Raw genomic sequence first — 25,778 nt, forward strand, 5'->3', positions numbered from 1 at the left:
TTGAATGCCTGCAGGGATGGGGCATCCACAGCCTCCTTGGGCAACCTGTTCCAGTTCCTTTTGACCTTTTGTCTTCCTTTGAGCTCTGTTGAATTTCTCCCAAACATTTTGGAGCTTTGAGTGGTATCACTGGGGACAGCTGGAGGTGCTGTTGGGCTGCATTGCTGCCGTAGGGCAGCCCCTCCCTTTGGAGTGATTTGGGTTAAGAGACCCAAATGCATCAGCTCATGGCAGCCAGACTTTATGTCTTCTGCATTCACAGCAGCCAGCTGTAGGGATGGGTGAGGTTTGGTTTGGGACTGGTGGGGATTGGTTTAGGAGTGATGTGCCTCCGTGTGCTGGTTGAGGATGGCACCCTCAGCGTACCCACTGAGAGCAGCTTCATCAGGAATAGTCCTGTGCTGTTACGTAGAAATATTAAAGTGGTATCAGAGAAGACAGTGGGTCTGCACTTAGCCCATGGATGGAGAAGGATGGAGCTGGGCTTACACAGAGCTATTTCAGAGTAAAAATGCCTGTTTGGCTATGGGTGCCTCTGGCAGCATCCCCAGAAGCAGCCAGGAGGAGGAATGAGCGAGGCCATGTGTACTGCACCCTGAAGCTTGGCTCCTGCTCCAGATGAAACCCCATATCCAGTGATGGATGAGGCACAACAGGGTGTAAAAGGGAGAAAAACCATGTGCCTGCACTTGGAGCAGAGTGCATTATGCATATTGCATCAGATTATGCAAAACCCCTTTGTTAATCCTCCCTGTCCAGAGCAGAGCTCAGTCGGATGCAGGGACGCAGCTGGTGGCACTGTGGTTCTGGGCCCCTCACCTCCCCATCCCACCACTACTGGATGTTCCAGTGCCATCATTCTGCTCAGGCTTTGTCCTTTCACACCTTTGTGTGCCGTTTACTCCTTTCTCTTTGAATTTCTGGCTTCGTGCCCTTCCCCTTGGTCTGGCACCATGCTCTTCTGTCGTTGCCCAGTTTCATGATGGCACTTGGTCAAAGGTACGCTTGCAGATGTGACATCTGTGGTGTGCTGAGCAGGGCTGGGACACCCCCTGGGGGTGTATTGTGGGCACCTCGTCCTGTGACAAGCAGCACACTGGGGCCCTGCTTTCCTTGCCAGCCTGGTGCCATCCTGCAGCTTTCCTGCAGCTTTCCTTTCATGATGTCCCATTGCTCACACAGCCCTCAGCTCTGAGATCTGCACTGGATCTGCAGCTCTTCCTTGAGGCCTTTTTTATTTATTTTTTTTTTTTTGTGGGATTTTGATGCTTTCTCAGCATTCTTCCACTCTGATTTGACATCTCTCCTGGAGCTGACTCACTGCTGACACCATCTCCTCAGGGTACCCTAGGGAGAGCTGAGACGCCATCACTTTCTGCTCCCATTCCTCCCTTTCCCATGTGCAGTTCCTCCTCTGGTGCTCCACAAGAAGCACAGCTCCCATGTGTTCCATAATAGTGCCACGTGGGCTTTCCAAGAAACTTTAGGGGAGGAAAAGTTTTCTTAAAAAATCCCTTATTTTTCACTCTTCAGCTGGAGCAAGGCCAGGTTTTGCAGCAGGATGCTATGCTTTGGTAAAATGGAGTTATTTTTCTCTGGGCAGCTCCTGCTGATGGGCTCCCACCACAACCACCTCCACAGAGGGACAGGGGCCACCAGCTGAGTCACCGTGCTGTGCTGGGGACTGCTGACCTCTCCATAGGGCTGCCACTGAGACTTCTCTTTGAAAACTCTCCAGTGCTTTGTTCTCCCTCTGATACAATCCATTTGGAGCAAATGCAGTTTCGGAGCATCTTGCCAAGCCCACAAGCTTTTTGGGAGACTGCTGTGAAGCTTTAGTGGCAGATAAGGCCCTCTGTGGGGATGGGTGTCTGGCAGAGGAGGCAGTGTGGCGGGGTCCCCTCCTCTCCTCACCCTGCTGGGAGTCCTGGAATGAGCATGGGGAATCCAAGGCCAGCCCCAAGGCAGCTACATGGAGTGTGGGGATTCTCACAGCCCTGGGGTCAAATTCCCTCCTGCCTTGCCCCTCCTAGTGCCTGTTCAGCAGTGCTGAGCAGAAGGCATCACTCCTGAGACCCACTGAAATGGGGTGCAATGTGGCTGCAAGCCCAACGCTCCCAGCCCCCATCTCTTATGGCTCAGAGACACTGCATTTCTGTCTGCAGAGTCAGTAAGCAGCAAGTACGTGCAGCGTCCATACCAGACAGCATCACACCGTGCAGCATTCATTCCATGCAACAGTCATACCGTGCAGTATTTCCACCACACAGCATTTCCAGGCAGCATTTCCACGCAGTTTGGCTGCCATGGTGTCAGGAGGAGAGGGGATGTGCCCAGCCTGGCCCAGCTCTGTACATGGGCAGCAGCAATGCTTGGCTGAGCTGTGCAATGAACCCATGCCACCAGCAGCCCAATGTCCCCAGGGTCCAGGGACTTGGTGACAGTTGACACAGAGGTGGAAGCAGAGCCAGGAGCAGCTCGGGGGGGTTAATACCACTGTAAGTCAAGGCAGGGCCCTCCAACAGAAGGGCTTGTGGCCAGCTGGGGGCCCGTCTGCTGCACCGCCTGCACCAGGCCACAAAGGAGGGTCCCAGTGGCAGCTGGCCCCAGTAGAGGTGACAGAGCCACGTGGCAGGGCACAGCCTGAGGGTGGCAGAATCTTTTGTTGGGGTCACTGTGGCTGGTGGGGAGCAGCTGGGATGGAGCCATGGGGCCAGAGGGCAGCAGGCGTCTGGGGGACACAGCAATGGCTGCGAGACCCATTGAGTGCCATGCTGTTGCTCGTGCAGATCATGAATCATTCATTCATTCATTTTATCTCCCACCCCCCCTCTTTGTTTTTCCCAGAAAAAAAAACCAAAACAAAACAAAACAACAATAAAAAAAAAAACAACAGCACCAGCTTAGTGCATGCATCCTTTTGCTCTTCACAGAAACCAAATAGGGATGAGGATGAGATGGGATGGAATGGACCCACCCTGCTGCTGTAACCCAGACAGACCCCCGGCAGCAGCTCAGCCCTGGGGTGATGCCAGCAGCCCCACATCCGGCCCAGCCTCCCCCTCACCAGCAGTGCAGGGCTAATTTCAATTATCTTCTCCAGGCCATGTGAATTCTATTAATATCAAAGTAATGAGGTAATTACTGTGATTTGGAGGAACGGCTGGGGAATTGCTTTGGAGAGGAATTTGCCAGCCAAGAGGGTAAATTAAAACCTCTGTTTGGAAGGGAACAAAAGGCTGCACTGGAGGTGAGCGGGGAGCCATGGGAGACAGCCCAGGCCAGGTGGGGGACACCTGTATTGCTGTCCCCTACTGTACTGTGGGGCCACTGCTGTGATGTTTGCTTTGGAGAGCGATGCTGAGATGTGCAGAGGACAAAAGGATGGGGATGGGGCTGATCCTGCTCTGTGAAGCTCTCGTCCAGGACCTGGGGCACCGTGCTGGCTGTCCCCTCGGTGCTGCTGTCACCCAAGGGCTGTATGTCCCAAGGGCTGTATTCCCAACACACCTGGATGTCAGGGGTCACACAAGGGGACCGAAAGGCCGCTGCCTGGTATCGGCAGCAAAGCGATGGAGCACTGCGGTCCCAGCCAACAGCAGGCGGGGGTCAAGGGGGCTGCGAGAAGAGCTCAGAGCACGAACGCACCTCGGTGCCCACGCACACCGCGGGCTATGGCTCAGAGTAATTGAGGAGCTGAGGGGGGGTCCTGGAAGGTCCCACCCACCCGTCCCCGGGGGTCCCACCCTGCTGTCCCCACATCCCGGGGTTCCCCACGCGGCCGCTTCTGGGCGCTGCCGGCGGCTCTCTGCTGGCATCTGCTGCCAGCACGCGGCAACGCAGCGGCTGCAGCGTGGGGACGCGGCTCACGAGTGGCAGGAAGGGGCGGGGGAGCGGGGACACGGGGACGTAGGGACATGGGGACACGGGAACACGTGGACGTGGAGGCACAGGACAGAGCTCTGGGCCAGCCAGGGTGGGAGCATCCCTCGGGGCTCCTTTTCCTGGGATTTCGGGGCCTTCTTGCAGAATCCCGGTTGGAACTTTATGACCATCGCGTTCAGCCATTGCCATCTCCAGTGCGCTGCTCAGCCACGTCCCCGTGTCCTCATGTCTCAAATACCCGCAGCGTGGGGACTCACCGCTCCCTGGCAGCCGGTCCCCATGTCCCACCATCTCTCCACGATGCCCCACCGGAACCTCCTTGGCACATCTGGAGGCCATCTCCTCATGTCCCATCCCTTTGTCACCTGAGAAAAGATACGACCCCTCCTCTCTGCAGCCTCCTGTAGGCGGCTGTAGGGTGATGGGTTCCGCCCTCAGCCTTCTCTTCTCATTTCCCTCAGCCTCTCCTCAAGTCCTGCTCTCAGTTGCCTCACCACCTTGTTGCACTCCTCTGCATGCCCACAAACTACAAAATATCCTCCTCCTGCCCCTCTGGGCTGAGGACAGCTCAGGCACAGCGCTGCAGCCATCCTGCTCTCGTTGGCTGTTCTCCTCCCGCTCAGGACAACCTTGGCTTTGCCATGTTCACAGCTCATTGGAGACAGGAGGTGATAGTGGCAGGCAGTGACATTTACGGGAGCTCCATTCACCGACTTCAAATAGAAGCTGACGGGAGCCACGAGTGTGGGGACATTGCCAGCGCCCTGTGTGGGGACAGCTGCCACGTGCCCCTTGTTGTGGCACGAGCCCAGGACCATGGCAGTACTGGGGCTGTGCTCCGTGCAGAGACGGCACCTGCCCACCTCACTCCTTGCCTCAGTTTCTCCACAAGCACCACGCAGGAGAGGGGCTGCATGGGGACCCTGTGCCGGGCAGGCGTGGCATCTTCCCTTGCAGGTTGCACATCATTGCTGGCAGGGCTGTGCCCACCCCGCTGCATCCCCCAGCTCCTGCTTTCCCCGCACTTATCTCAGTACCCAGGTGCTTCTTTTTCCCATTTCTTCGACAGCACTCATCCAGCCTTGATAACCCATCTGCCGTGCAGCAGCAAAGTGTTTTCACAGCACAGAGCTCAGCTGGTGTGGCTGTCTTATGGGGAGTCAGAGAGCAGAACCCAGACTGAAAAGGGAGAAACCTGGCCAGGAATGACTGTGTCCGAAAGCAAAGCATCCCAAAGTCAACTGGAGGAGTCAGAGACTGCATGGTTTGGGCAGACGATGCCATTTCACTGCATTTTCTGTATAGCAGAGGATGAATCACTCGGTTAAGTACATAGAGCACATCTGAACCTTTTTTATTTCCCTGCCCATCCTCTCCAGCCACTGATTTCCCTGGATTCATTTCAGCAAGGCAGGACCTGCCGCCCAGGACTCACAGCTGCCTTGTGCACCCCATGTCCTGCCAGCACCCGAGGTGCTGCTGCCTGGCTTGGGGATGCCACTTCAGGCCCAAACACGAGCTTTTATTCTGTTTCAGAAGCGATTCATTTAATTCACCCAGCTAACAGCACTCTATAAATAGACGGGTGGGCTTTGACACAGCTCCTGTGTGTGCCAAGAGCTGAGCCTAATAATAGCAGCTCACCCACCACGTCCGGGAGCGGGGACGTTCTGCAGGGATAGGATGGGATGGGCTCAGCCGTGTGATAAAATCGCTGTGAAAATGTCACCGTCCCACGGGCACTGCAGCACCTCTGTGCCACGATGTGGGGCTGCACACCTGGCCCCGCTGCCCAGCAGCCTGGCGTGACACAAGGTTTCCCCCTGCATGGCATTGCTCTGCTTCCCACTGCTGCTTTGTATCTGTGCCTGAGCGGTGCATCTGTGCTGCCAGGGCTGGGGAAGCAAACACATCCCTGGATGGTGCCGTTGTGTGGCACTGAGAGCAGCGTCTCTGCTTTTCACCGTGGCTTACAAGGAGAATACGGCCTTAAGCAATCACCTGTGCTGGAAATAACACTGGAAAGAAAAAAATTATGTGTTTGCATAGACCCACGGTGATTGCAGCTGGGATGGTGGACACAGTGAGTGGCACAGGGCAAAGTGACCCTGGGTCAACAAGAGGACAGATGCCCTCTCTGCCATGGACACAGCAGCTCAAGGCCTGTGGGACGCACAGAGGATGGGGGGTGACAGGGGCAGGAGCAGCACTCAGACAAACCCGAAAAGTCACTCCAACCAAACTGCAGAATTTTGATTGAAGAGAAAAACCGGAATATTTGAGCTGTGTTTTGCAAGGGGAAAACCTTCAGGGTTTTCTCTGCAGCAATCTCAAGAAATTCCACAGCTGCCTCTGCGTGGGGGGGGCGCCGCTGCCTCTGCGTGTGGCTGGGGAGGGCTGCAGCCCCCTCCCTGTACTCCCCCCCACTCTCCCCCGTTGTGCCCTTGTGGGCAAATGGGATTCAATTCCTTTAAGGCTGCTTTTGCAGAGCCTGCGGTTTGGGGACCTGCAGCCCCACCCCAGGGCTCTGGAGCTGCCCGAAGGGGCACAAGGGATGTACCCAGAGGTATTTTTCATCCCTAATTGCTGCCACTCGGTTGCAGGAGGAAATGCGGATCTGCCAAAGGAAACAAACACCGTTCCTGTTTTCAAGAAGCAGGACAGGAAAAGAGAAAGGCAAGACTGTTTTGAATGTCTCCAAAAATCCTCCCTGCTGTTGTCTGCGCCCATCTTTGGGGCATCGACGTCGCGGAACGTCTGCGGGAGAGCTCCTGGGGCCGCCCCCCGCCGCCCTCAAAAGCCGCCCTCGCTTTTCATCATCGCAATTTTCCGTAAAAAGTCCGGAGTCCGCTTCGACTGACTTTCTGGTTTGCCTGACAGCGCCGCTCGCTTCCACGAAAGCAGTTCCTCGGGTCCCCCGCGGCACGCCCGAAGCTCTCGCGGCGCCCGGTTCTCGGCACGGACACAACTGCGCCCCGACGAGCCCCGCGGGGTCCCTCCTTCACACGGCCGCCCCGCGGTGCCCAGAGCCGGGCGGCTGCGAGTGCGGGCGGCCAGACCTCGCCGCGCCCCTCCCGGCTCTCCCAGTCCCTTCCACGGGCGCGGAACCCCGCAGCGCGGCGCTGCCCCGACGGGGCGGGCGTGGGCCGGGCCGGGGGCGGTGCGCGGGGCTCGGAGCTCCGCCGGGCGGTCGCGGGGCAGCGCGGAGCGGAGGTGCCGGAGCGGCGGGGCCGGGCTCGGCATGCGCGGAAGATGGCGGCGGGCAGGCGCGGGGCGCGCAGCGGGCTGCTGGAGCTGCGCGGCCCCGGCGGGCAGTGGCTCCGCGTCCTCCTCACCCTGAGCGACGACACGCTGAGCGTCAACCCCGCCGACGGTCCCGGGCACGGAGAGCCGCCGGCGGCTCAGCTGAACGGAGGGGAGCAGAGCTCCGGCGTGCCCGAGGCGCTCGCCAACATCAGGCGTACGGTGCGCGTCGTCAAACAGGACGTGGGGGGGCTCGGCATCAGCATTAAAGGTGAGGGGGGGGCATCGGGAGGGGGCTGCAGGTGGGACCCGCTCTGCCTTTCTGCGACCGGAGCGCTCCGCCCGCGTGTCCTTGCGTCCTGCGTGACCCCGGTGCGATGTCCCCTCCGGGCCGCCCCGAACGCAGCGCTCTGCCCCCGTCCAGTGTCCCCGGCCGCCCTCGCCCCTCTCCTGGGGACTTTGCGGGAACTTCGGGCCGGGAACTTTTACGAGGTGGGGGTGGGGGGCTGCCGTTTTCTGACGTGGCCGCATCGGGCTCAGCCTTCACCGCGCTCTTTGCCGGACGTGGGGTGGGGCGGTCTGTGGGGTGCGGGTCTCCGTGCGGAGTCCGGGGTGAGACCTCACTGCTGGTGGGGTTCTGGGTGCTGGAGCTCGGCAGCGCTTTTGGGAAGTGCAAATCTCCCTTGTAACCAACCTTGAGCTGCGAAGCTCTGCCGGCTCCGCGGCTCTCCCAGGAAAGGAGAAACGTTACTTGGTTCAGCTAAACTTTATTTTTGCAGTGACGTAGGTGGAAACCAAGGAGCCGCGATCCAAACGGGGAGCTGCGGGCGTGCGGGCAGCACTGGGCTGCCTTGTGCCTGCTGCTTTGCAGGGGGGCGAGCATTTCCCTTTAAACGCAGCCCTCAGCTCGTAGCCAAACCCTGCTGTCCCTGCGGGGGTGTGGAGGCATGGAGGGACGGGTTCCCCCCTGCCAGCCAGCTCCTGACCACGGCCCGTGGGACAGAACGTAAAGCAGATCTTCTGGTCGGGGTATTACAGCTGCATCCTAACGCCAGGCGCTGCTTTCGGGGTTTCTGGTGCTTCAGCCAGCCCTGCAGGGTTACAATGATTAGGGTTAGGGTTAGCATCTCTTTCCTGCAGGCTCGGTGTACCGCACGGTGCTCCGGGCAACGGTTCCCTTTCCACGCACGCAGCCCGGAATGGGTGGCTGCGAGGCGCTGCTTCCAGGCCGGGCTCGGCAGCCAGCAGCAGCCCCCGCGGGGGCCTCTGACAGCTGATAGCCGGAGGAGCCCTCAGCTCCCGGAGAGGCTCTGCAGAAATCTGAGCGGGGCAGAGCCTGCGGCACGGCGGGCGCAGCGCCGGGCGGTGTCACGCTGCCTGTCCCAGGCCGTGGGTGGGGAGTGGGGGGGAGTGAGGAGGTGCCCGGCACACGCTGTCCCAGCGCTGAGTGCAGGCAGCGCCAGGCGGAGCTGCTGGCGTCTCTTACGGGTTCAAAAGTGTGCAAATTGATCTCTCCGAGCTGCCCGGAGGCCTTGAGAGGTGTCCCGGTGTGCTGAAGAGCGGGGAGCAGCCCGAATGGAGCCAGAGAGGAGTGGGGAGCAGATAGCCCTGCGGCTGGGCAGCCGCTCTGTGGCTCTTTTGCCTCTCCAGCACTCGGCTGCTGCCCCGTTGAGACCGCGGGGTCCTGAGAGCAGGGAGGGCTGCTCAGCACACGCAATTAATAATGCAAATAGTGACACGGTTTCCTGCCAGAAGTGATGGGGAGGCGGTCAGGGTGTGTGTTTGCTCTGCGAGGAAATCTGCAGCCGCTCAGATGGCTTTTTGAAGCGCTTACATGCATCTGCCATAAAGCCCTGAGGTATTTGGGCACTGCATGTGCTTGTTACAGGGCTGGGGGCTGCACTCAGCCCCGAGCAGCCAGCGTGCCCCTAATTGCTCAGTGTCCCCTAACTGCTCGGTGCCCCTTCTGCCCGCAGGTGGCCGGGAGAACAAGATGCCCATCCTCATCTCCAAGATCTTCAAGGGACTGGCAGCAGATCAGACCGAGGCGCTGTACGTGGGAGATGCCATCCTGTCTGTGAATGGCACCGACCTGTCCGAGGCCACGCACGACGAGGCGGTGCAGGCGCTGAAGAAGACGGGCAAAGAGGTGGTGCTGGAAGGTAGGGGGCAGCGGGGTGCCCTGCTTATGTACACCCTGCGGGTACCCTCATGTCCTCTGCTCCCGCGCTCTGCTTTTCCCAGAACTTCCTTTAAATCCTCCTCCTCAGCTGGAGCTCTCCCTCGCCTTCCCCCAGTTGTGTCATCTCCAGATTTCTGGTTTTCGCTGTGCTCAGCCCTTTTCTGCTCTGGGTTCCTCCTCTCCTGGGAGCCACAGAACCACGCTGCAGCCTGAGGAATGTGCTGCTCTGCACAGCTGCCGGGTGCAGATAGGGGCTGATTTATTTTTTTTCTGACCAAAGAGAAATACAAGAGCCTCTTTCTTTGGGAGTCTGCAAAATTCCTCCCCGCCGCCGCCGCGCTCAGACCACCCTCTCTCTGTTATTTTCTTTTCATCCTTTACTTTGGCACGGGCTTCCCTTCTGCTGGAGGTGCTGCAGGAGGTGGTGCTGAGCTGCCCTTCCTTGAGAGAACCACTTCTCCCTCTGACCTTCCTCCTCCTCCTCTGCGGGGAGCGGGATGGGCCCTCCAGGAGGCACCTACATGTGGTTCTGCAGGAGGTGGGCTGCTGCAGGAGCGGGGCTGGGCTTCAGAGGAGAGCCAGGCTGACTCCCACTGTCATGTTCTGGGTTATGATGTAGCCATGTAATCACTCTCCTGCAGCCTTATTCCCCCAGTCAGGTTGGATATTAGGAAACATTTCTTCTCCAGAAGAGTGGTGAGGAATTGGAAAAAGCTGCCCAGGGTGGAGGTGGAGTAACCATTCCTGAGGTATTTAAGAGCTGTGGAGATGTGGCACTGAGGGACGTGGTCACTGGGCATGGTGGGATAGGTTGGGGTTGGAGTGGATGATCTTAGAGGTCTTTTCTAACCTTTATGGTTCAGTGATATGTGCATGGCATCTCCATCTCATCATCACCTCCACTTCCCCTCCATTTCCCACGAGGCAGAGCCTGGGGATATGTCATGCTTTACACTGAGCTGGGGACAGCCCTGCTCCAGTCTTGTTCTTGGGCTTGCTCCAAGGCTCAGTGATGACAAGTGACACGGTGACTTTAGCATCCAGCAGGTGCCCTTTTCTCCTGACCACGCTCCCTCCTGGAGCCCCACACCTGGACTCCATGTGGGGCTGCCTGTCCCCTGCTGACCCCTGTCCCAGCAGCTCTGGGTCAGCCCTGTGCTGTTCTGTGTGCCCCAGCCTGGCACAGAGCTTGGTTATGTTGTGCTGGCATTGACAGGGGATGAGGGCAAACCGCAGCCCCTGGGCACTCCCTGGTTAACTCTGACATCCGTTCTCTTTACCATAAATATCACCATGCAGTCATTTAGCACAGCCAGCATATGTTCACCACCTTTCTCCTCCCCAGCAAAGACTGTGTTTGGAACTGGAGCCCTTTTAGAGTGGCTCACGAGCGCTGTGCCAGACAGAAACAGAGCCCTGACCGTGCTGTCGCTGAGAAACCATCGGTTTGCACGCTCCTGGCTGGTGGGGGCAGTGAATTGGGGTACCTCCCCCATGCTGAGCCCCAGAGCCAAAGCCTGGCCCCGCAATGCTGGCATTCCTGGGTGAGGTGACATGCAGAGGCTCCCGGTGTGCCCTGCCAGCACTGCTCTGTGCCAAGCTGCTCGCTGCTATCTGCAGGAGTGTGACTGTATTTATATTACAGTGTTATACGGGGAGAGGCGGCTCTGCCTGACCTTATTTTTCCCCCACTTTTTTTTTTAAATTTATTTATGCATCAACTTTGTATCCAGAGTTACAAAGCACTGCTGGGCTCAGCAGACACTGGAGAAAGTAACACAGGGCTGAAGGGACAGGAGGTCTCAGTAGCTGGTTTTGAGACTGGGATTTGCATGCTGGTGCAAAGAGGCTCAGCAGTTGGTGTCCCTGTGGCACTGGGGCTGCCCTCCTGTCTGTGAGCCTGTGGAGCTGTGCAGGGTGAGCCCTGAGCTGTGATCTGAGCATTAGGATGTATTGTGGGAGATGCTGTGGTCAGACCACAGTGGGAGCACCAGGTCTGTTATGCTGATGTGCTCCATGCCCTCTGGAAGGAGGATCAGAGCCTCTTGTCTTGGCACACTCTGGGCAGAAAACTTGCAGAAAGTGCAAATTTAGTGACCCAGCTGTGCTGTCTTAGAGATGCTTTGAGATGAGTGCTATGATCTCAAGACCACACCTGGGATTTTTGGGGTGCACCAGGACATCCTGCACAATGAATGCCGGAGCTGGTGGCCACGTGCCCATGTTTCATGCAGCACCGGCTCACAGAATCACAGAATGGCCAGGGTTGGAAGGGACCTCAAGGATCACAAAGCTCCAACCTCCTGCCACAGGCAGGGCCACCAACCTCCCCATTTCATACCAGCCCAGGCTGCCCAGGGCCCCATCCAACCTGGCCTTGAACACCTCCAGGGACTGGGCTCTGCACTCATGTGTGCACTGAGGGGGTCTCCAGCGCATCCCACCAATGACACCCCAGGGCAGTGCCTTGCATCCCATCCCCTGCATGGCTCTGGGGATTTCTCCTGGCACGGCATCCATTGGCCCTTCCCCTACCCCTTCTCCTGCTGCCATGATGTGCTCCAGCCATTGCGCAGCCGATGCTGGTGGTGTCCCACTGCCCTGAGGTGACACTTAGGACAGATGGTGCAGGAATGCTGCAGTTACTGTGAGTTAGGAGGGAGGGCTGGGGGCATGGCAAGCAGTGTGTCCCTGTGCCCTAGAGCACTGTCCCCTGCAAATGGCCTTTGGCAAGGATTGAGTGCCTGCAGCTGAATGCTGACTTGTGAAATGCAGTGAGCTGCCAGGCACTGGGTAGTGATGGGTCCCCCCTGCTGGGAGTGCTGCCCGGGCAGCACAGCTCGCATGCCTGTGGCAGCACGGCTGCTATTTATACCAGCAGGCACGAGGTGGGTGGCAGGCACATGTCTGTGCCCTGGTCCTTTCCCAGCAGCCACCCGAGGAAAGCCCTTTTGAGCAGCACACTCCCTGCAGCGCACCACCCTGCTCAGTCTTGGCTTGTGTGAGCCCCGAGACCCCTGGCCCCATTCTGAGGCTGTGTCTGGAAGGCCCCACCAGTTCCCCATCACTTCTTCTCTCCCCTTTCCCAAGCCCTAGGGACCACTTTGAGGTTTGCTCTTGACTCACCAAGTCCTGAGCACTGGTTTCTCACCCCTGCTTTGTAGCTCACCAGGCAGGGTGGGTTATGTGAGCTGCGTGCAAGCAGCTCCAGGCTTTTCCTGGGGCCAAGCCATGGTATTTCAGGGCTATTACTGCTTTGTTCCCACTTGGCTGTGGGACCAGCTGTACCAGCACAGTTTGGACTGTGTAATTTTGGCCTGGGCCTCCTGCCTGTTCCCCGCCCCTGGCTCTGTGTGCCATCCCAGCCAACGGGGTCAGGGCTGGAATGGGAGCTGTGACCCAAGGCACGTTAAAAAAAAAAAAAAAAAGAGGAAAAAGGATAGTTTTGGCCAGCTCAGCTCTCTGGTGCGTGGCAGCATGCCCCAGATGGGGGGCAGATGTGGGGCTCTGCAGAGATCCCACAGCAGCACTGTGGGCGATGTTGGGCTGACGGGTGCAGGAGGTGCGGGTGCCGCAGGCAGGCTGTGGCCACGTCGTGCCATATCCCGGCTCTTCTCTTGCAGTGAAGTACATGAAGGAGATCTCACCTTACTTCAAGAACTCGGCGGCGGGGCCGACGGTCAGCTGGGATCCCTCTCCTGCCGCCCCGCAGAAGCACTCGTCCCCCGTGCTGCCGCCCCGCGAGAGCCGCGCGGTGCCGCTGCGGATGTGCTACGTGTCCCGCAAGTGCCTCCCTGCTGACCCCGAGCACAGGTAGGGCTGCACCGCGCCGCGGGGACGGGGCGGCCGTGTAGGGGGCAGCGGGGATCCAAACGGGGCCGTGTCGCTGCAGGTACCTGGAGGTGTGCTCGGCGGATGGGCGCGTGGCTCTGTTCCTACGGGCGAAGGACGAGGCCACGGCACAGTCGTGGCTCGGGGCCATCCAGAGCGCTGCGGGCGCGCTGCTGCCGCGGGTGAAGGATGAGCTGCGGGCGCAGCTGGCGGGCGCTGGCACAGTGAGCGGCAGGGAGGTCAAGCACGTGGGCTGGCTGACCGAGCAGGTACCCGCAGCCCCGCTGTCCCCTGTCCGGTGTCCCCTCCGTCCCTGACCCCTTCCCCTTGCAGCTGCCCGGTGCCGGCACCAGGAACCTGCTGGCTGTGCTCACCGAGAAGGAGCTGCTGCTGTATGGCAGCCTGCCGCTGAGCCGCGATGCGCTGGGCAAACCGGTGCACAGCTACCCACTCATTGCCACCAGGTAGGGCTGCCAGAGGGACGGATGGTGGTGGTGGCTTGGGGTACTGGTGGTGGCTGTGGGTGGTGCTGGTGTCCTAATGGGGTAGCAGGGCCTCAGGATAATGGCAGTGGCGTCCTTGGGGTGGTGGCGGTGTCCCAGATGTGGTGGCAGTGTCTAGGAGTGCTGGCAGTGTCCAAGGGTGGTTTTGGTGTGCAAGAGTGGCAGTGGTACCTTAGGGGTGGTGTTGGTGTTTTGGGGGGCTGGCAGCGTCTGGGAGTGGTGGCAGTATTGTGTGGGGCTGTTGGTGTCCTAGGGATGGTGATGATGTCCAAGGATGGTGGTGATGTCCAGGGGCAGTGGTGGTGTCACAGCGTGGTGATGGTGTCCTGGAAGTGGTGGCAGTGCCTGGGGGTGGTGGCGGTGTCCGGGGTTGACTGCAGGACCCCAACACTGGTGGCAGAGTCTAGGGGTGGTGGCAGAACTTGGTGGATGATAGCAGTGCCCCTGGGATTTCCTTCCTAGGACTGATGCCAAAACCTTGGGTTGGTGGTGGCAGAGCCTCAGGGGTCACTGGCAGCATTCAAGGGTTATTGGCTGTGCTCTGGGGATGGGGGCAGTTCCAAGGGTGGTGGCAGGGTGCGTGGGTTGTGGTAAAGCCCCAGGGGTAGTGGTGGTGTCCCAGAGGTGGTGGTGATGTCCCAGATGATGGTGTTGGTGTCCCAGGGGTGGTGTTGGTGTCCCAGGTGATGGTGTTGGTGTCCCAGGGGTGGTGTTGGTGTCCCAGGTGATGGTGGTGGTGTCCCGGGGATGGTGATATTCTGGGGTGCTGGCAGAGTCTAGGACAGGTGTCAGCATCCTGACTGGTGGTAGCATCCAGGGATGGTGGTGGTGGGCTGTGGTACTGGTGTCCTGGGGTGGTGGTGGCGTCCCAGAGGCGGTGGTATCCCGAGCTGGAGGCAGTGCTGCAGGGCGGCGTTGGTGTCCCAGGAGCAGTGGTGATGTCCATGCGGGGTGGCGGAGCCCCGGGGGGACAGCGGCGTCCTAGAGCGTTGGCAGTGTCTGCGAGTTGTGTCAGGACCCTGGAGATAGCGGCAGCGTCCGTGGGGTGGTGGCAGGTTGCTGGGAACGGTGTCGGTGTCCCGCCGTCCCGGCAGAACTTAGAATACGGCAGCGGCAGCCGCTCTCGGCGCGGGGGCGCGCACGGTGCGCGGGCGCGGCGGGTCCCACGGGCGGTGTTGCGGCGCCCCCTGGCGGCCGCGCGGTGCTGAGCGCCGTGCCGCAGGTTGGTGCACTCGGGGCCCGCCAAGGGTTCGGCGCTGCTGGAAGCGGAGCTGGCGTTCGCGCTGCGGGCCGGCACGCGGCTGGGAGTGCAGAGCCACCTCTTCAGCCTGGAAAGCCCCCGAGAGCTGGCGCTCTGGACCCGCCTGCTGGTGGACGGCACCCACGGCGCCGCCGAGCTCGCTCAGGAGGTGTCCGCAGGTACGGGGTTGGGGTCCCGGCGGGGCCATGGGTGGAGTGGTGCGCTCGCATCGCCGTGCTGAGCGCGTCCCCGTCCGCAGCGTGCACCTGGAAAGGGCAGGAGTGCATCCTGTCCATCCACATCGACAAAGGCTTCACCATCTCCGCCACGGAGCCGGGGCTCAGCAGGACCGTGCTGCTCCAACAGCCCTTCGAAAAGCTGCAGATGTCCTCGGACGACGGCACCAAGATGCTTTACCTGGATTTCGGAGGCCCCGAGGGAGAGATCGTGAGTGGGCGCCACCTTACGCCCCCGGGAGGCTGAGGGGGCTTTGGGGGGTCCTCGTCCCCTGCAGCTCCTCTAGATCCCTCCCCTCCGCCAGCACAAAGCCGCCCGCTCCTCGACAATTCTCACTGCAAACGTCCCTCTGCTCCTCTCTTGCAGCAATTGGACCTTCACTCCTGCCCCAAAACCATCGTGTTCATCATCCACTCCTTCCTTTCGGCCAAGGTGACCCGGCTGGGGCTGTTGGCGTGAATCCAGAGCGGGGTCCCGGCCCCCACCACATCTATGCACCTCCCTTCAGGCCACCTCCAGCCCGAAGCCCCCTTGTTGGGACGCAACCCCCCGCAGGGTGATGCCATCCCGGTGCCATCCTGAGGGTGGCAGTGCCTGATGGCCCCGTGCCTCCATCCCTCCCTGCAGCGCTCGGTCAGAGCAGCCCGTGGACACCGCTCGAGTGCCTTGAGATGATATTTTCTGTACAAAGAACCCATTTGTATGGAAGTTTTATATTTATATCACCCCCGGTGCAGATGCTGATGGGGCAGCACTCGTCCACCCAAGTCCCCCAGCACAGGCATTGGGGTCTGCCTGCCCCCAGCACAGCACAGCACAGCTCTGGGGGCCGGATGGACAGGAGCTGCAGATCAGCACAATTTGCCAAATCGTTCCGTGTCACAGCGTGCGACAGGAGCTGCTTTTCTTTGGGATGGGTGGGCGCTTTGTTTGACTTTGCCAACTCCACATCGTTGTATTTCTTGGTTCTGGGGGGAGGGCTGCCAGGTGGCTGCTGGGAAACGTGTCACAAACCAAAAGTTTCTGCATGGAAATGCCTCTTCTTGTCTGATTTTGGTCAAATAAACTCGCAGCTCACACCCAGCATTGACTCTGAGGGACTTCCACTGGGACAAGTGGGAGGGGGGGACGTGGGCTCCACGTGGGCTCTTGATGGGGCAGGATGCAGGTGAGCAGACCCTGCGTTGTATGGCACAGTGCTGTCCCACCAAAAGAAGAAAAAAGAAACAAAACCCCCAACTACGTCACTGTTAAATCAGTGCCACGGTTCAGAAACAGGTGGTGCATTTTTCTATGATCAAAAGTGCGTCTGCGCGAGGAAAAAAACTGTTGCTGCCGTTTCCCTTCCCTTTCTGCCCTGCAGCCATTGGGTTCACACCGATAAAAGAGGGAATCGCTCCCAGTCCTGAGCAGATCTCCCACAAACTGCCGTCCCACTCCATAGCTGCAGAACAAGCTTTCTGTTTGGAGATGGACCTCTGCTTCCTTGGATTTTTTGTGTTCAGTGCTGGTGATGGGTTGGGGATTTTTCCCAGCCCCTTCTGGCCCTGGCAGTGCAGCATGGCTAAGGCTGTATGGCACCAGCAGGACTCAAGGAGCAGAGGTAAATGGGGTGGTGGAAAGAGCGCAGGGAAATGGATGGCAAACGGAAGCAGAGGAGGCTCCCTGCTCCCCCCTGCTCGTGCTCCTCATTAGTCAGCGCTGACCTTTCAGAGCCATAATCAAACAAGGCAGCCCAGCGCTTAAATCGGAGCGTTTTGTGCTGATATTTACAACTGGTTCTCACACTGGAGAGCCCAAATGAAAACTTCCTCGCAGGCAGCGCGGTGCAGGGACCGGGGATCAAAGAACTCATTTGCCAAAGCACGCGTGTGCTGGCCCCTATCAGCCAGCAGCCAGACCTATATCCCATCCCATCACACCCCATCCCATCCCATCCCATCCCATCCCACCCCATCCCATCCCATCTCATCCCATCCCATCCCATCCCACCCCATCGCATCCCATCCCATTCCATCCCCTCCCACCCCATCCCATCTCATCCCATTGCATCCCATTGCATCTCATCCCACCCCATCCCACCCCATCCCACCCCATCCCATCCCACCCCACCCCATCCCACCCCACCCCACCCCATCCCATCCCATTCCACCCCACCCCATCCCATCCCATTCCACCCCACCCCATCCCATCCCACCCCACCCCATCCCATCCCATCCCATCCCATCCCATCCCATCCCATCCAATCCCACCCCATCCCATCCAATCCCACCCCATCCCATCCCACCCCACCCCATCCCACCCCATCCCATCCCACCCCACCCCATCCCACCCCACTCCATCCCATCCCATCCCATTGCACTGCCTGCTGTTTGTGCTGGAGCTTTTGTGTTTATCAGCCCTTCTTGCCAGAGTGCTGAGCACACAGTTTGTGCTGGGTCCCTTCCCACCCTGCAGCCCCCATGCTACATCCCCCCCTTCCTTATCTCAGGGTTTTCAGTCAAAATGAAGGGAAGCAAATAGAGCTAATGCTGCATGTCTGGCCCAGGTGACACAGAAGGAACCAACCCCACAGGTAACACCTTTGTCCTCCTCACTCCTGAATGAAGCAGCTGGTATGGATGCTGCCATTAAAACAACAGGGGGAAAATCATCAAAAGGCCAAGGAAATCCAGATGTTTTTATCCCAGCTCTACAACTTATCTATCTACCTGTCTATCAGTCTATCATCTATCAGTCTGTCCATCTATCTGTCCATCTATCCATTTATCTATCCATCTATCGTCTGTGTATCCATCTATCAGTCAATCTATCTATCTTTCTGTCCATGTCTATCAAGCAATTAATGTGTTTCTCTATCTCTTTATCCATCTGTATATATCTCTTTATACCTGTCTATCTTTTCATCTATCTATCCATTTGTCTATCTATGTCTGTCTATCCATGTATCTGTCTATCTAACCATCCATCCATCTATCCATCTCAGTCTGTCCATCCATCCATCCATCCATCCATCCATCCATCCATCCATCCATCCATCCATCTATCCATCCATCCATCCCTCTGTATATTTATCTGTCTATCTCTATTTAATATATGCATTTAACTTCTCTCTGTGTGTTCTAGATCAGATCAGGACTCGGGAGGCTGGGGAGCTGAGAACAGCTGAGCTGACAGCCAGAAGGCAGAGGTTTGCTCTCCAGCCAGAGATGGGATTTGATGTGTAATGTGCAGAGATACAGCAGAGATCCTATCAGAGTTTCTGTGGTTTTGTTGTACTGTGTATGATAAGTGCTGCAAAGTAGATTCCCCCCTTCTAAAAGACATTCCTTTTCACAGCAGAAGCTTATTTCTGAGCCCTTCACCGTGGTGGTGACATATCCATATGCAATATAAATGACCTGTTGTTTCAAATGATGATAATGGGAATAAATACCAAATTAAAAAAGAATCAAACCTCTTAGGTCAGGAGAAATACCAGAATTTCAAACACCCAGAAAGCTCTTGCTCTAGCAAAGGCCACGTAACCATGGCAACGGGAGCCCTCACTGTCACGATAATAAAAAAATATATTATTCTAGGAGAGCTCTTAAAAGGGAAATATACATTTCACTGAGGTGGGTGATGAAACATTGGGTGGTGGATTGAGGAATGAGGTGGAGAAGCCTGGGAAGCTGTCTTGGCTGTTCTTCAGCACGTGGCAGGCAGAGGGATGGAGAGCTGGGGGCTGTGGGTGCAAATGGCCCCACTGAGGATGTCCACCCTGGAACAACACAGAGTGGATGGCAAATGCTGGGAGTTCTGGAGCAGCAGCAGCGTCCTGCAGTGCTGTGAGGGCGACTGTCCCGCTGTGTGATACGGGCTGGCTGGGAGCTGCAGCAGCTCTCTGGAAAATGGGCCCGGACGTGGAATGGCAAATTGGAGCAGCCCTGTGCCAGGCTGGCGTGGGGGCTCAGCGATGTCCCCAAGTCTCCAGGCCGATCCCCCTCATTCCAGGGGATCAGGTGGATGATGGCAGACAGACAGGGATGTTCCTGCTGTTGGTCCTCCTCCCCCATGCTGGTTCCACAGGTAGGGCTCTGCTCGCCTTGATTCCACTGGCAGTGCAGCTCAATGCTTTATAAGCAGCCAACCCAGGGTCTCCGCCCCATACCCTGCCAGCCGGGGCTCTGCCCTGCCAGCACTGGCATTTCACCCCGCTGCCCTTCCTACCACAGCTAAAGGGAGCCCAGGGACAAGCAGGAGGTCTGGGGAGTCCTGCTGAGACCCAGGAGCCAGGGCTCTGTGCAGAGGACCCGAGGGGTAACATCCACAGCACTTCCCGTTGGTGACTCCGATCCCGGCAAAGCACTGGGAAACCTCTGAACCTCTGCGGGCACAGAGGGAAGGGACTGCAGCTGCTAATAAGGGGGTGAAACGCAGGGCTGCACCACCGGCAGAACCCTCCGCGGGCATCCATCCTTTCAGAGATACCATCTGCGCAGAGACCTCCGGGCGCTTCACCTCCGACGATCGAACAGAGAGTTGCACAGCAGAGTTTGGCCGCTGCGCCGCCGTCCAACAGCGCTTCAGAACCCCGAGGAGCGCAACGTCGGCAGCTCCGTGCCCGGAGGTCAGCCGCTCTCGAATCCCGAGGCCGCTCACTTCGCTCTCTGCAGGGGGAGCTCTCGCAGTGCCGCAGCCGCAGCTCCGTGCGCTCCCAGGCGGCTCCGCCGAGCAGCAGCCGCTTCGCTCCACTCCGCACCGCACCGCACCGCGCTCCACGGCTTCCCAGAGGACGCATTGGGCTGACATCCATCCCATGGTTTCCCACCTCCTTGCATTCGTTCCACCCGCGGTGTTTTCTAGCGATCAACTTGAACGGGGATCGATTGCGCCCGTACGGAGAGCGGGGCGGTGCGCGGGGTGCTGTGCTGGGAGTGCGGCGAGCAGAACACAGGCACCTCTCAGCCTGTCAGCAGCTCCTGCCGTGGAGCAGCGTCACGGGACGGGGTGCCAGCCGTCCCCGGCAGAACGGAGGTGCTCAGAGAGGCGGAGGTGCCCCATCCCTGCCGACAGCCGAGGTCAGGCTGGATGGGGCTCTGAGCACTGATGGAGCTGTGGGCGTCCCTGTGCATTGCAGGGGGGTTGGATCTGATGGCCTCTAAGGATCCTTTCCAACTCAAATGGTTCTATGGTGGTAGGACCAACCCCTATTCCAGATTTGGTGCTGGGTGGAACAGAGTGCCCGGCTCCGGGGGCACAAACCTCATGGGCACAGCAGGGTGAGGAGTGTGCAGGCCCTCCCCTGTGGCTCTGGGAGGCACATGGAAAGAAATGAAGGAATTTGCACTTACTTTTCCATCAGAGATGCCTTTTAGTCCTATATCTGTCCCTCCTAGGTGCCATTCCCATATACATATGAAGACCGTTAGGAACACAATGCTTGGCCTAGGTTGCATAGAAGAGATAAAGGACACTGGATAAATTGGAGGTAATTTAGCTTTTATACAAACATGGATGTATGCATCATTACCGTTTTATTTATGCGTGTGTGTGTTTACACATACAGATCTTATATTTACATATTTATAGGATTGCTAAATGAAATATAGAAATGCCATCGGAGACAGCTCCGGGATGAAAGAAACACTGTGAGCTCGTGGAGGTGAAAAAGAAGACAACAAATATAAAATAATGATAAACCAGCAACCTCACTCTATTCTTCTGTTACCAGAAGTAAGTCACAGCTCTGAACAAATGCATGTTTTACTGCACGCTCTGCTGCTGCGTCACAAGGAGCCTTCCTCCTCTTCAGCTTGCTGCCTTTCCTTATCCTAAAGGGGAAAAAAAAATCCAGGCTTTTCAGCACTGTGGTGAAAATTCACACCTTCTCTGAGATGATATTTCAGGTTCTTCTGCTTTTTTTTTTCCTTTCCTGCCACCATTCTGGTGTCTCTAAGCTGCACTGAACACGAGATTTAAATGCTGATGTCGCCCTGAGGAGCTCTCCCACTCAGCCCGGATCCCCACCCCAACTATTTGGGCTCCTTGGCAAAATAAATGTGGAGTTATTGGCTCTGTGTGAGTGGAGCTCTCCCGGTGTCATTCAGACACCCTTTTTTTTTTGGAGTGGCTTCTCTTGAGGCGTGTGACACAGCGTTTGGACACAAAAAGCCCACCAGGAGAGCAGCAGCCGGGCTCCGCTCCCTTTGAATTGCTCTTAGTGCATTACTCAGTTTTCAATTTCCTCCCCTTTGCTATGAACAACCTGAGCTTTATGTTTCCCTTTTAAGCTGATTGAAATAAAGTATTTGAACAAATGTCACGGGCACTTAGAAATCTCTTCTCTGTTTACTCTCCTTTGCTTTCGTTCCGTCCATCTCCTGCAGCAGCAGCTCTTAGAGCCTTGAGTGCTGTCTGTCTAAATGAATGCATCTTGTAGGCAGGGAGCTGTACAAATTCATTAATTTTTTGTGTATTGGAAATATGCCTCGATGAAGGCTCTGCTCGTGCTTCTCCGATGGCTGAATAGGTGAGCTTCTCTATAAACCATCACTGAAGGTCTCCTTGAGATCCATTAGGTACATACCTCCAGGAGTGCCTTACCCACCCAACAGACATTTATGTTCTGGACAGACAATAGGCACCGAAGGAGAAGTGTTGTCATCTTCCCAGCTGTTTCTGAACCATCTGCCATTGCGTGCGTGACTCATTGAGGCCCAGGTGGGCAAACCCACGGGTGCATTTCCATCCATGGTGATGGAACCCGCGTGGTCCTTGTGCACCTCCATCCCTGGGACAAGGTGACGGTGCACAGAACTTAGGCTGGAATGGTTCCTCAGGCAGACAGGAGCAGCTCAGTGCACTGCCCTTTTCCCAAGCTGATGGTCAGAGCCCAGAAAGTCCTGATGGCTCTGGTCAACCTCACCTGGTGCCTCTATCCACACCCCCACCCCAAGGAGCTCCATTTCACCTTTTGGTCCTTACATCTGAGCTGTGCTAATGGGGCGGTGATCTCATGTCCATGCCTGTGCCATCTTTTCCTGGCAGGTGGCAACTTAAAGACTGGCTTCTTGGCTTTGACCCTGCATCCCCAGTTGCTGAACCAGATCCTCACCTGGGGTTTGACTCCAAGGGTTGGCTCCAGGCCCACCTCATCACCACGGTGCTGCCTCGCATGCTGGGCTTTTTGTTGGACCTATCAGCCACCCTGTCCTGCTCGCCTTGCTCCTGTGCTATGGGATGGGGGAAATCCCTGCTGGTTCTGGGCTCCCTGTAGCTCCCCACCCTTGAGCAGCAGCCCTGCTTGTGATGCTCCATCATGGTGACATGGTGAGGCTGTGCACGGAGGCTCGCTCAGCAGCATGCTCCTAGCAATGCTCTCCATGCTGTGTCATTTTTCTGGGGTGAAATATCTCACTCAAAGGGTAGTTTTAGGGAAATCCCAACCTCTACTGTCTGTGCGCCTTCTGCCCAGTACCTTTTTCTCATCCCCTTATGTCTGCAAGGACTAATCTACCTCTCTGGGCATCATGCTGCTGCTTGAGCTTGCTGCCTAATTCTGTCCTTCCCCAGAAAAGCTTAGCAGAAAGACTGTGGGGTGATGCTGAAGGAGGCATGAGAGAATCTCTAGTTGCTGAATGGTGTGCTAGAAAAGGCCATGCAGGATGCTTGGTGACATTTTTAGATGTGCTGATATGGGAGGGCTGTGCTGGTGCCATGCATGCACCATCTGAAGCAGAAGACCAGGCTGCTCACTGCTGTGATGTCCTTGGCTCACGCCCAGCTCACGTCCCAGTGTGAGGCCCCAATCTACACATCTTCCTCCAGATGTGGTATTCTGGCAGGTGGGAGGTCCACACTACTCTGGTCTCCCACTCCCAGGGCTCTGAGCACAGATGTGTTGGTTTAACTGATTGCCATAAGTTCCTTCCAGTGAGAGAAATAGCTCTGTGTGTTACATGAGGCGGTGTAAAAAATCAATTTAGCTCCCATCTGAGTTGCGCGGAGAAGTGAATAAATTGAGAATTGTTTTTAAAACAATAATTCTGTTTGTTTTCATCATCATCTGGACTTGTTCCTTCTGCTGCTGGAGCTACAGCCCTGGATAGAAATACCTGTCCCAGCCCAGGAGTTATTATGGGATGCTTATGGGAAGAGCAAAAGGAGGGTGAAGGATGGAGGTGAGTCAGATAGGAATGAGCACAGGAAGGAGAGAACAGGGTGAACACGTAACCTGGTCTCAACAGCCTGGCCTGTTGAGTAGGGAAGAGGTCCAAATGGGATCATGAGCTACCAGATGGAGAGGACTGTTGTGCTGGGATGGCTTTGGGGTGGGTGATCTACTGAGCACATCCATCCTCACCATGTCCATCAGCAGCTCGCAAGGAAGGACCTTGATGTGGAGTGAGAGCCAGGAATGGGAGCTGGGAGGGACTGGGGGTGGAGGGGAGCACACAGCACACCTGCTATGTGGATGGCTGCCTTTTGCTGCCTTCTCCACAGAGGCTGCACTCGGGGGCTTTAGCTGCAGGCCCAAACCTTGCAGCCCTCATTGCTGCTCAGCCCAGTGCCTGCCCCAGCCCCTCCTGGGCTGCTGCTCACCGTGAGAAAGAGCAAGTCCCAGGTGAGAAGCTCAGTGCACACTCTGCCCTGGCCGTGAAAGGTCCGTGTGTCTGTCCTCTGGCCGTGGAGGCAGAGCATCGTGAGGACCACATCCCTTGGTGCTGGTGACCAACGTGCCCTCCAGCCCCAGCGATCAGCAGTGGCAGGTGGATGCTGAACGACACCCTGTGTTCAAGACCCATCATTTGTGACACCTGTTGGGTGGATAGCTAAAAAAGCTGCAGTTTGTTTGGAGTTTGGCACGGCTGTGCTATGAGGAAAGGGAGACTGCAACACAAACCACAAGCACTGTAGCACTGGGATAACACTGCGAGCAGCAGTTGCTGCTGCTTCACCTATTCCACAGCTTGAAAGCATGGAAATAAGTTAAAAGCAACGTTTCTTGTGCTCTTTATCACTTCAGCATCAGCCGTGCTGCAGGCATTGCCACCACCCCAGGTCTATCAGCTTGAGTCTCACGGCTGCAAAATAAGGGCTGAGCAGCACCTGTAGTGCATGCTGATGGAACTTGGCAGGGTGTGCACAGCTCCTGCAGCTCGATGCGTGCAGTGCATCGGCTCCCTTTGCTCTTTGCAGGATGCTCAGTGCTGCTGGGGCTGGGACAGCCCAACACAACCACACCTGGTTGGAATGCCACCGACTCGTCCTGCTGGTGCTGGTGCATCACGTGTGCTTCAGGATGGGTCACTGCTGTGCACACAGCACAATCCAGGGGTTTGCTCCTGCCCCCAGGATTCTCCTGCCCCAGGATGCTCATGCCTTGGGATGCTCCAGCTCCCAGCTTCACAAGCTCAGGGACAAACCATTAAACAAATATCAGGGAAAGCAAAATCTTCCTAGCAATTACTTCAGAACTGAGATTGCAAGTCTGCTGGTTTTGTTCGTACTCATCTGAAAGCCTTTGACACATCCGTGCTGTATGTTTCTTTTATGAATATGCAAATCAAAGCAGCAAAATTACGGATAATGATATGTAGTCAAAACTTTTCAGAAGTTAATGCATATTCCTTATTTTGCAGATTTCTATCACATTTGTATTTGCAAAATAGATGAGATAGCACCACTCAAGAGCACAGCTTTCCTGTCACTGCGGCAGCAATACACCTTTCACAGCCACAAGGAGCTGCCAGCACCTTCCCAGTGTGCCATGTCCCTGTGGGAAGGGGACATTGGGGTCAGGGCTGAGCCACGTCCCACATCTCATGTCTGATGGCAGCCTGATGGAGCTGTAGGTGTTTACTGCTGGGGAGTTGGACCCTTCAGTGGTTCCTTCCAACGCAAACAGTTCTGTGATTCTATGATCCAATGCTGTTCCTTCTCTAGGGCTGGGGCAAACTCTTGCCCAGCCGCTCCCATGTGAGGTTCCCAAGGTTTGGAGATCACTGGCTTTTTACAGAATCACAGAATGGCCAGGTTGGAAGGGACCTCAAGGATCATGAAGCTCCAGCCCCCTGCCACGTGCAGGGCCACCAACCTCCCCATTTAATACCAGCCCAGGCTGCCCAGGGCCCCATCCAACCTGACCTTGAACACCTCCAGGGATGGACGGGGCATCCACAGCCTCTCTGGGCAGCTGTTCCAGCACCTCACCACTCTCATAGGAAAGAACTTCCCCCAACATCCAACCTCAACCTTCCACATCCAACCTAAATTTTCCAAATCTTTTACCCGGACTGCTCAGTGCGGGGCAGAAATAACTCACTGGTAGTACTTTACAGACTTTGTTGAAGGTGGTACCCACTGGATTACCCAAGCAGCATCCCAGCCTCCTTTTCCTCGTCGTCTTTCCTAATCCCTCATTGCACAAGGTAGACATGCACAACCCAGGCTCATTTCCATGCTGGGGTGACTCCAATGCCAGCATATCCACTCCTGCTGGAGATGCTTCCTGGGTGTTATGCTGTGATGGCCATGTGCTGAATGGAGATGGGGTGTGATGGGTTGGGTTGGATTAAATGATCTTAATGTTCTTTTCCAACCTTAATGATTCTGTGATTCTAGAATGTGCTGCTGGTACATGGTTCATTCAAGACTATCAAGAAGAAATTGC

General features: G+C 56.9%; 1 protein-coding gene and 1 long non-coding RNA gene across 4 annotated transcripts in view; one reads left to right on the forward strand and one right to left on the reverse strand.

The window, feature by feature from the left end:
• Positions 1-25,343, reverse strand: part of LOC128081179 (uncharacterized) — a 123,231-nt gene extending 97,888 nt beyond the window's left edge. Inside the window, exons 1-2 of the long non-coding RNA XR_008207022.1 lie at positions 25,253-25,343; positions 11,637-11,686 (exon numbers count right to left, since the gene is read on the reverse strand). This is a non-coding gene — a long non-coding RNA (uncharacterized LOC128081179). The remainder of the gene's footprint in view (positions 1-11,636; positions 11,687-25,252) is intronic.
• SNTA1 (syntrophin alpha 1) lies at positions 7,073-16,204 on the forward strand. Of its 3 annotated transcripts, none has more exons than XM_052684142.1 (8): positions 7,073-7,399; positions 9,105-9,290; positions 12,934-13,123; positions 13,203-13,410; positions 13,475-13,605; positions 14,972-15,063; positions 15,144-15,331; positions 15,488-16,204. In XM_052684142.1, the coding sequence occupies exons 1-8, from the start codon at positions 7,138-7,140 to the stop codon at positions 15,578-15,580; spliced, it is 1,350 nt and encodes a 449-aa protein (XP_052540102.1). In that variant the 5' UTR covers positions 7,073-7,137; the 3' UTR covers positions 15,581-16,204. The 3 variants fall into 3 exon arrangements, with proteins under 3 accessions (XP_052540102.1, XP_052540101.1, XP_052540103.1); XM_052684141.1 differs by having other exon boundaries at positions 7,074-7,399; positions 14,867-15,063; XM_052684143.1 differs by lacking the exon at positions 7,073-7,399 and adding an exon at positions 7,491-7,620 and having other exon boundaries at positions 14,867-15,063.
• Positions 25,344-25,778: the final 435 nt, after the last annotated feature.

Source organism: Tympanuchus pallidicinctus, unplaced genomic scaffold (genome assembly GCF_026119805.1).
Source record: "Tympanuchus pallidicinctus isolate F22 unplaced genomic scaffold, pur_lepc_1.0 scaffold20, whole genome shotgun sequence".
NCBI lineage: Eukaryota > Metazoa > Chordata > Aves > Galliformes > Phasianidae > Tympanuchus > Tympanuchus pallidicinctus.

What these genes read in the sequence shown, in the direction of transcription:
- SNTA1 (XM_052684141.1), top strand. Translation starts at nt 7,138, where the DNA reads ATGGCGGCGGGCAGGCGCGGGGCGCGCAGCGGGCTGCTGGAGCTGCGC. An exon ending in CGCTCAGGAGGTGTCCGCAG is followed by an intron (nt 15,064 to 15,143) that starts GTACGGGGTTGG and finishes CCCCGTCCGCAG; the next exon opens with CGTGCACCTGGAAAGGGCAG. An exon ending in GAGGCCCCGAGGGAGAGATC is followed by an intron (nt 15,332 to 15,487) that starts GTGAGTGGGCGC and finishes CCTCTCTTGCAG; the next exon opens with CAATTGGACCTTCACTCCTG.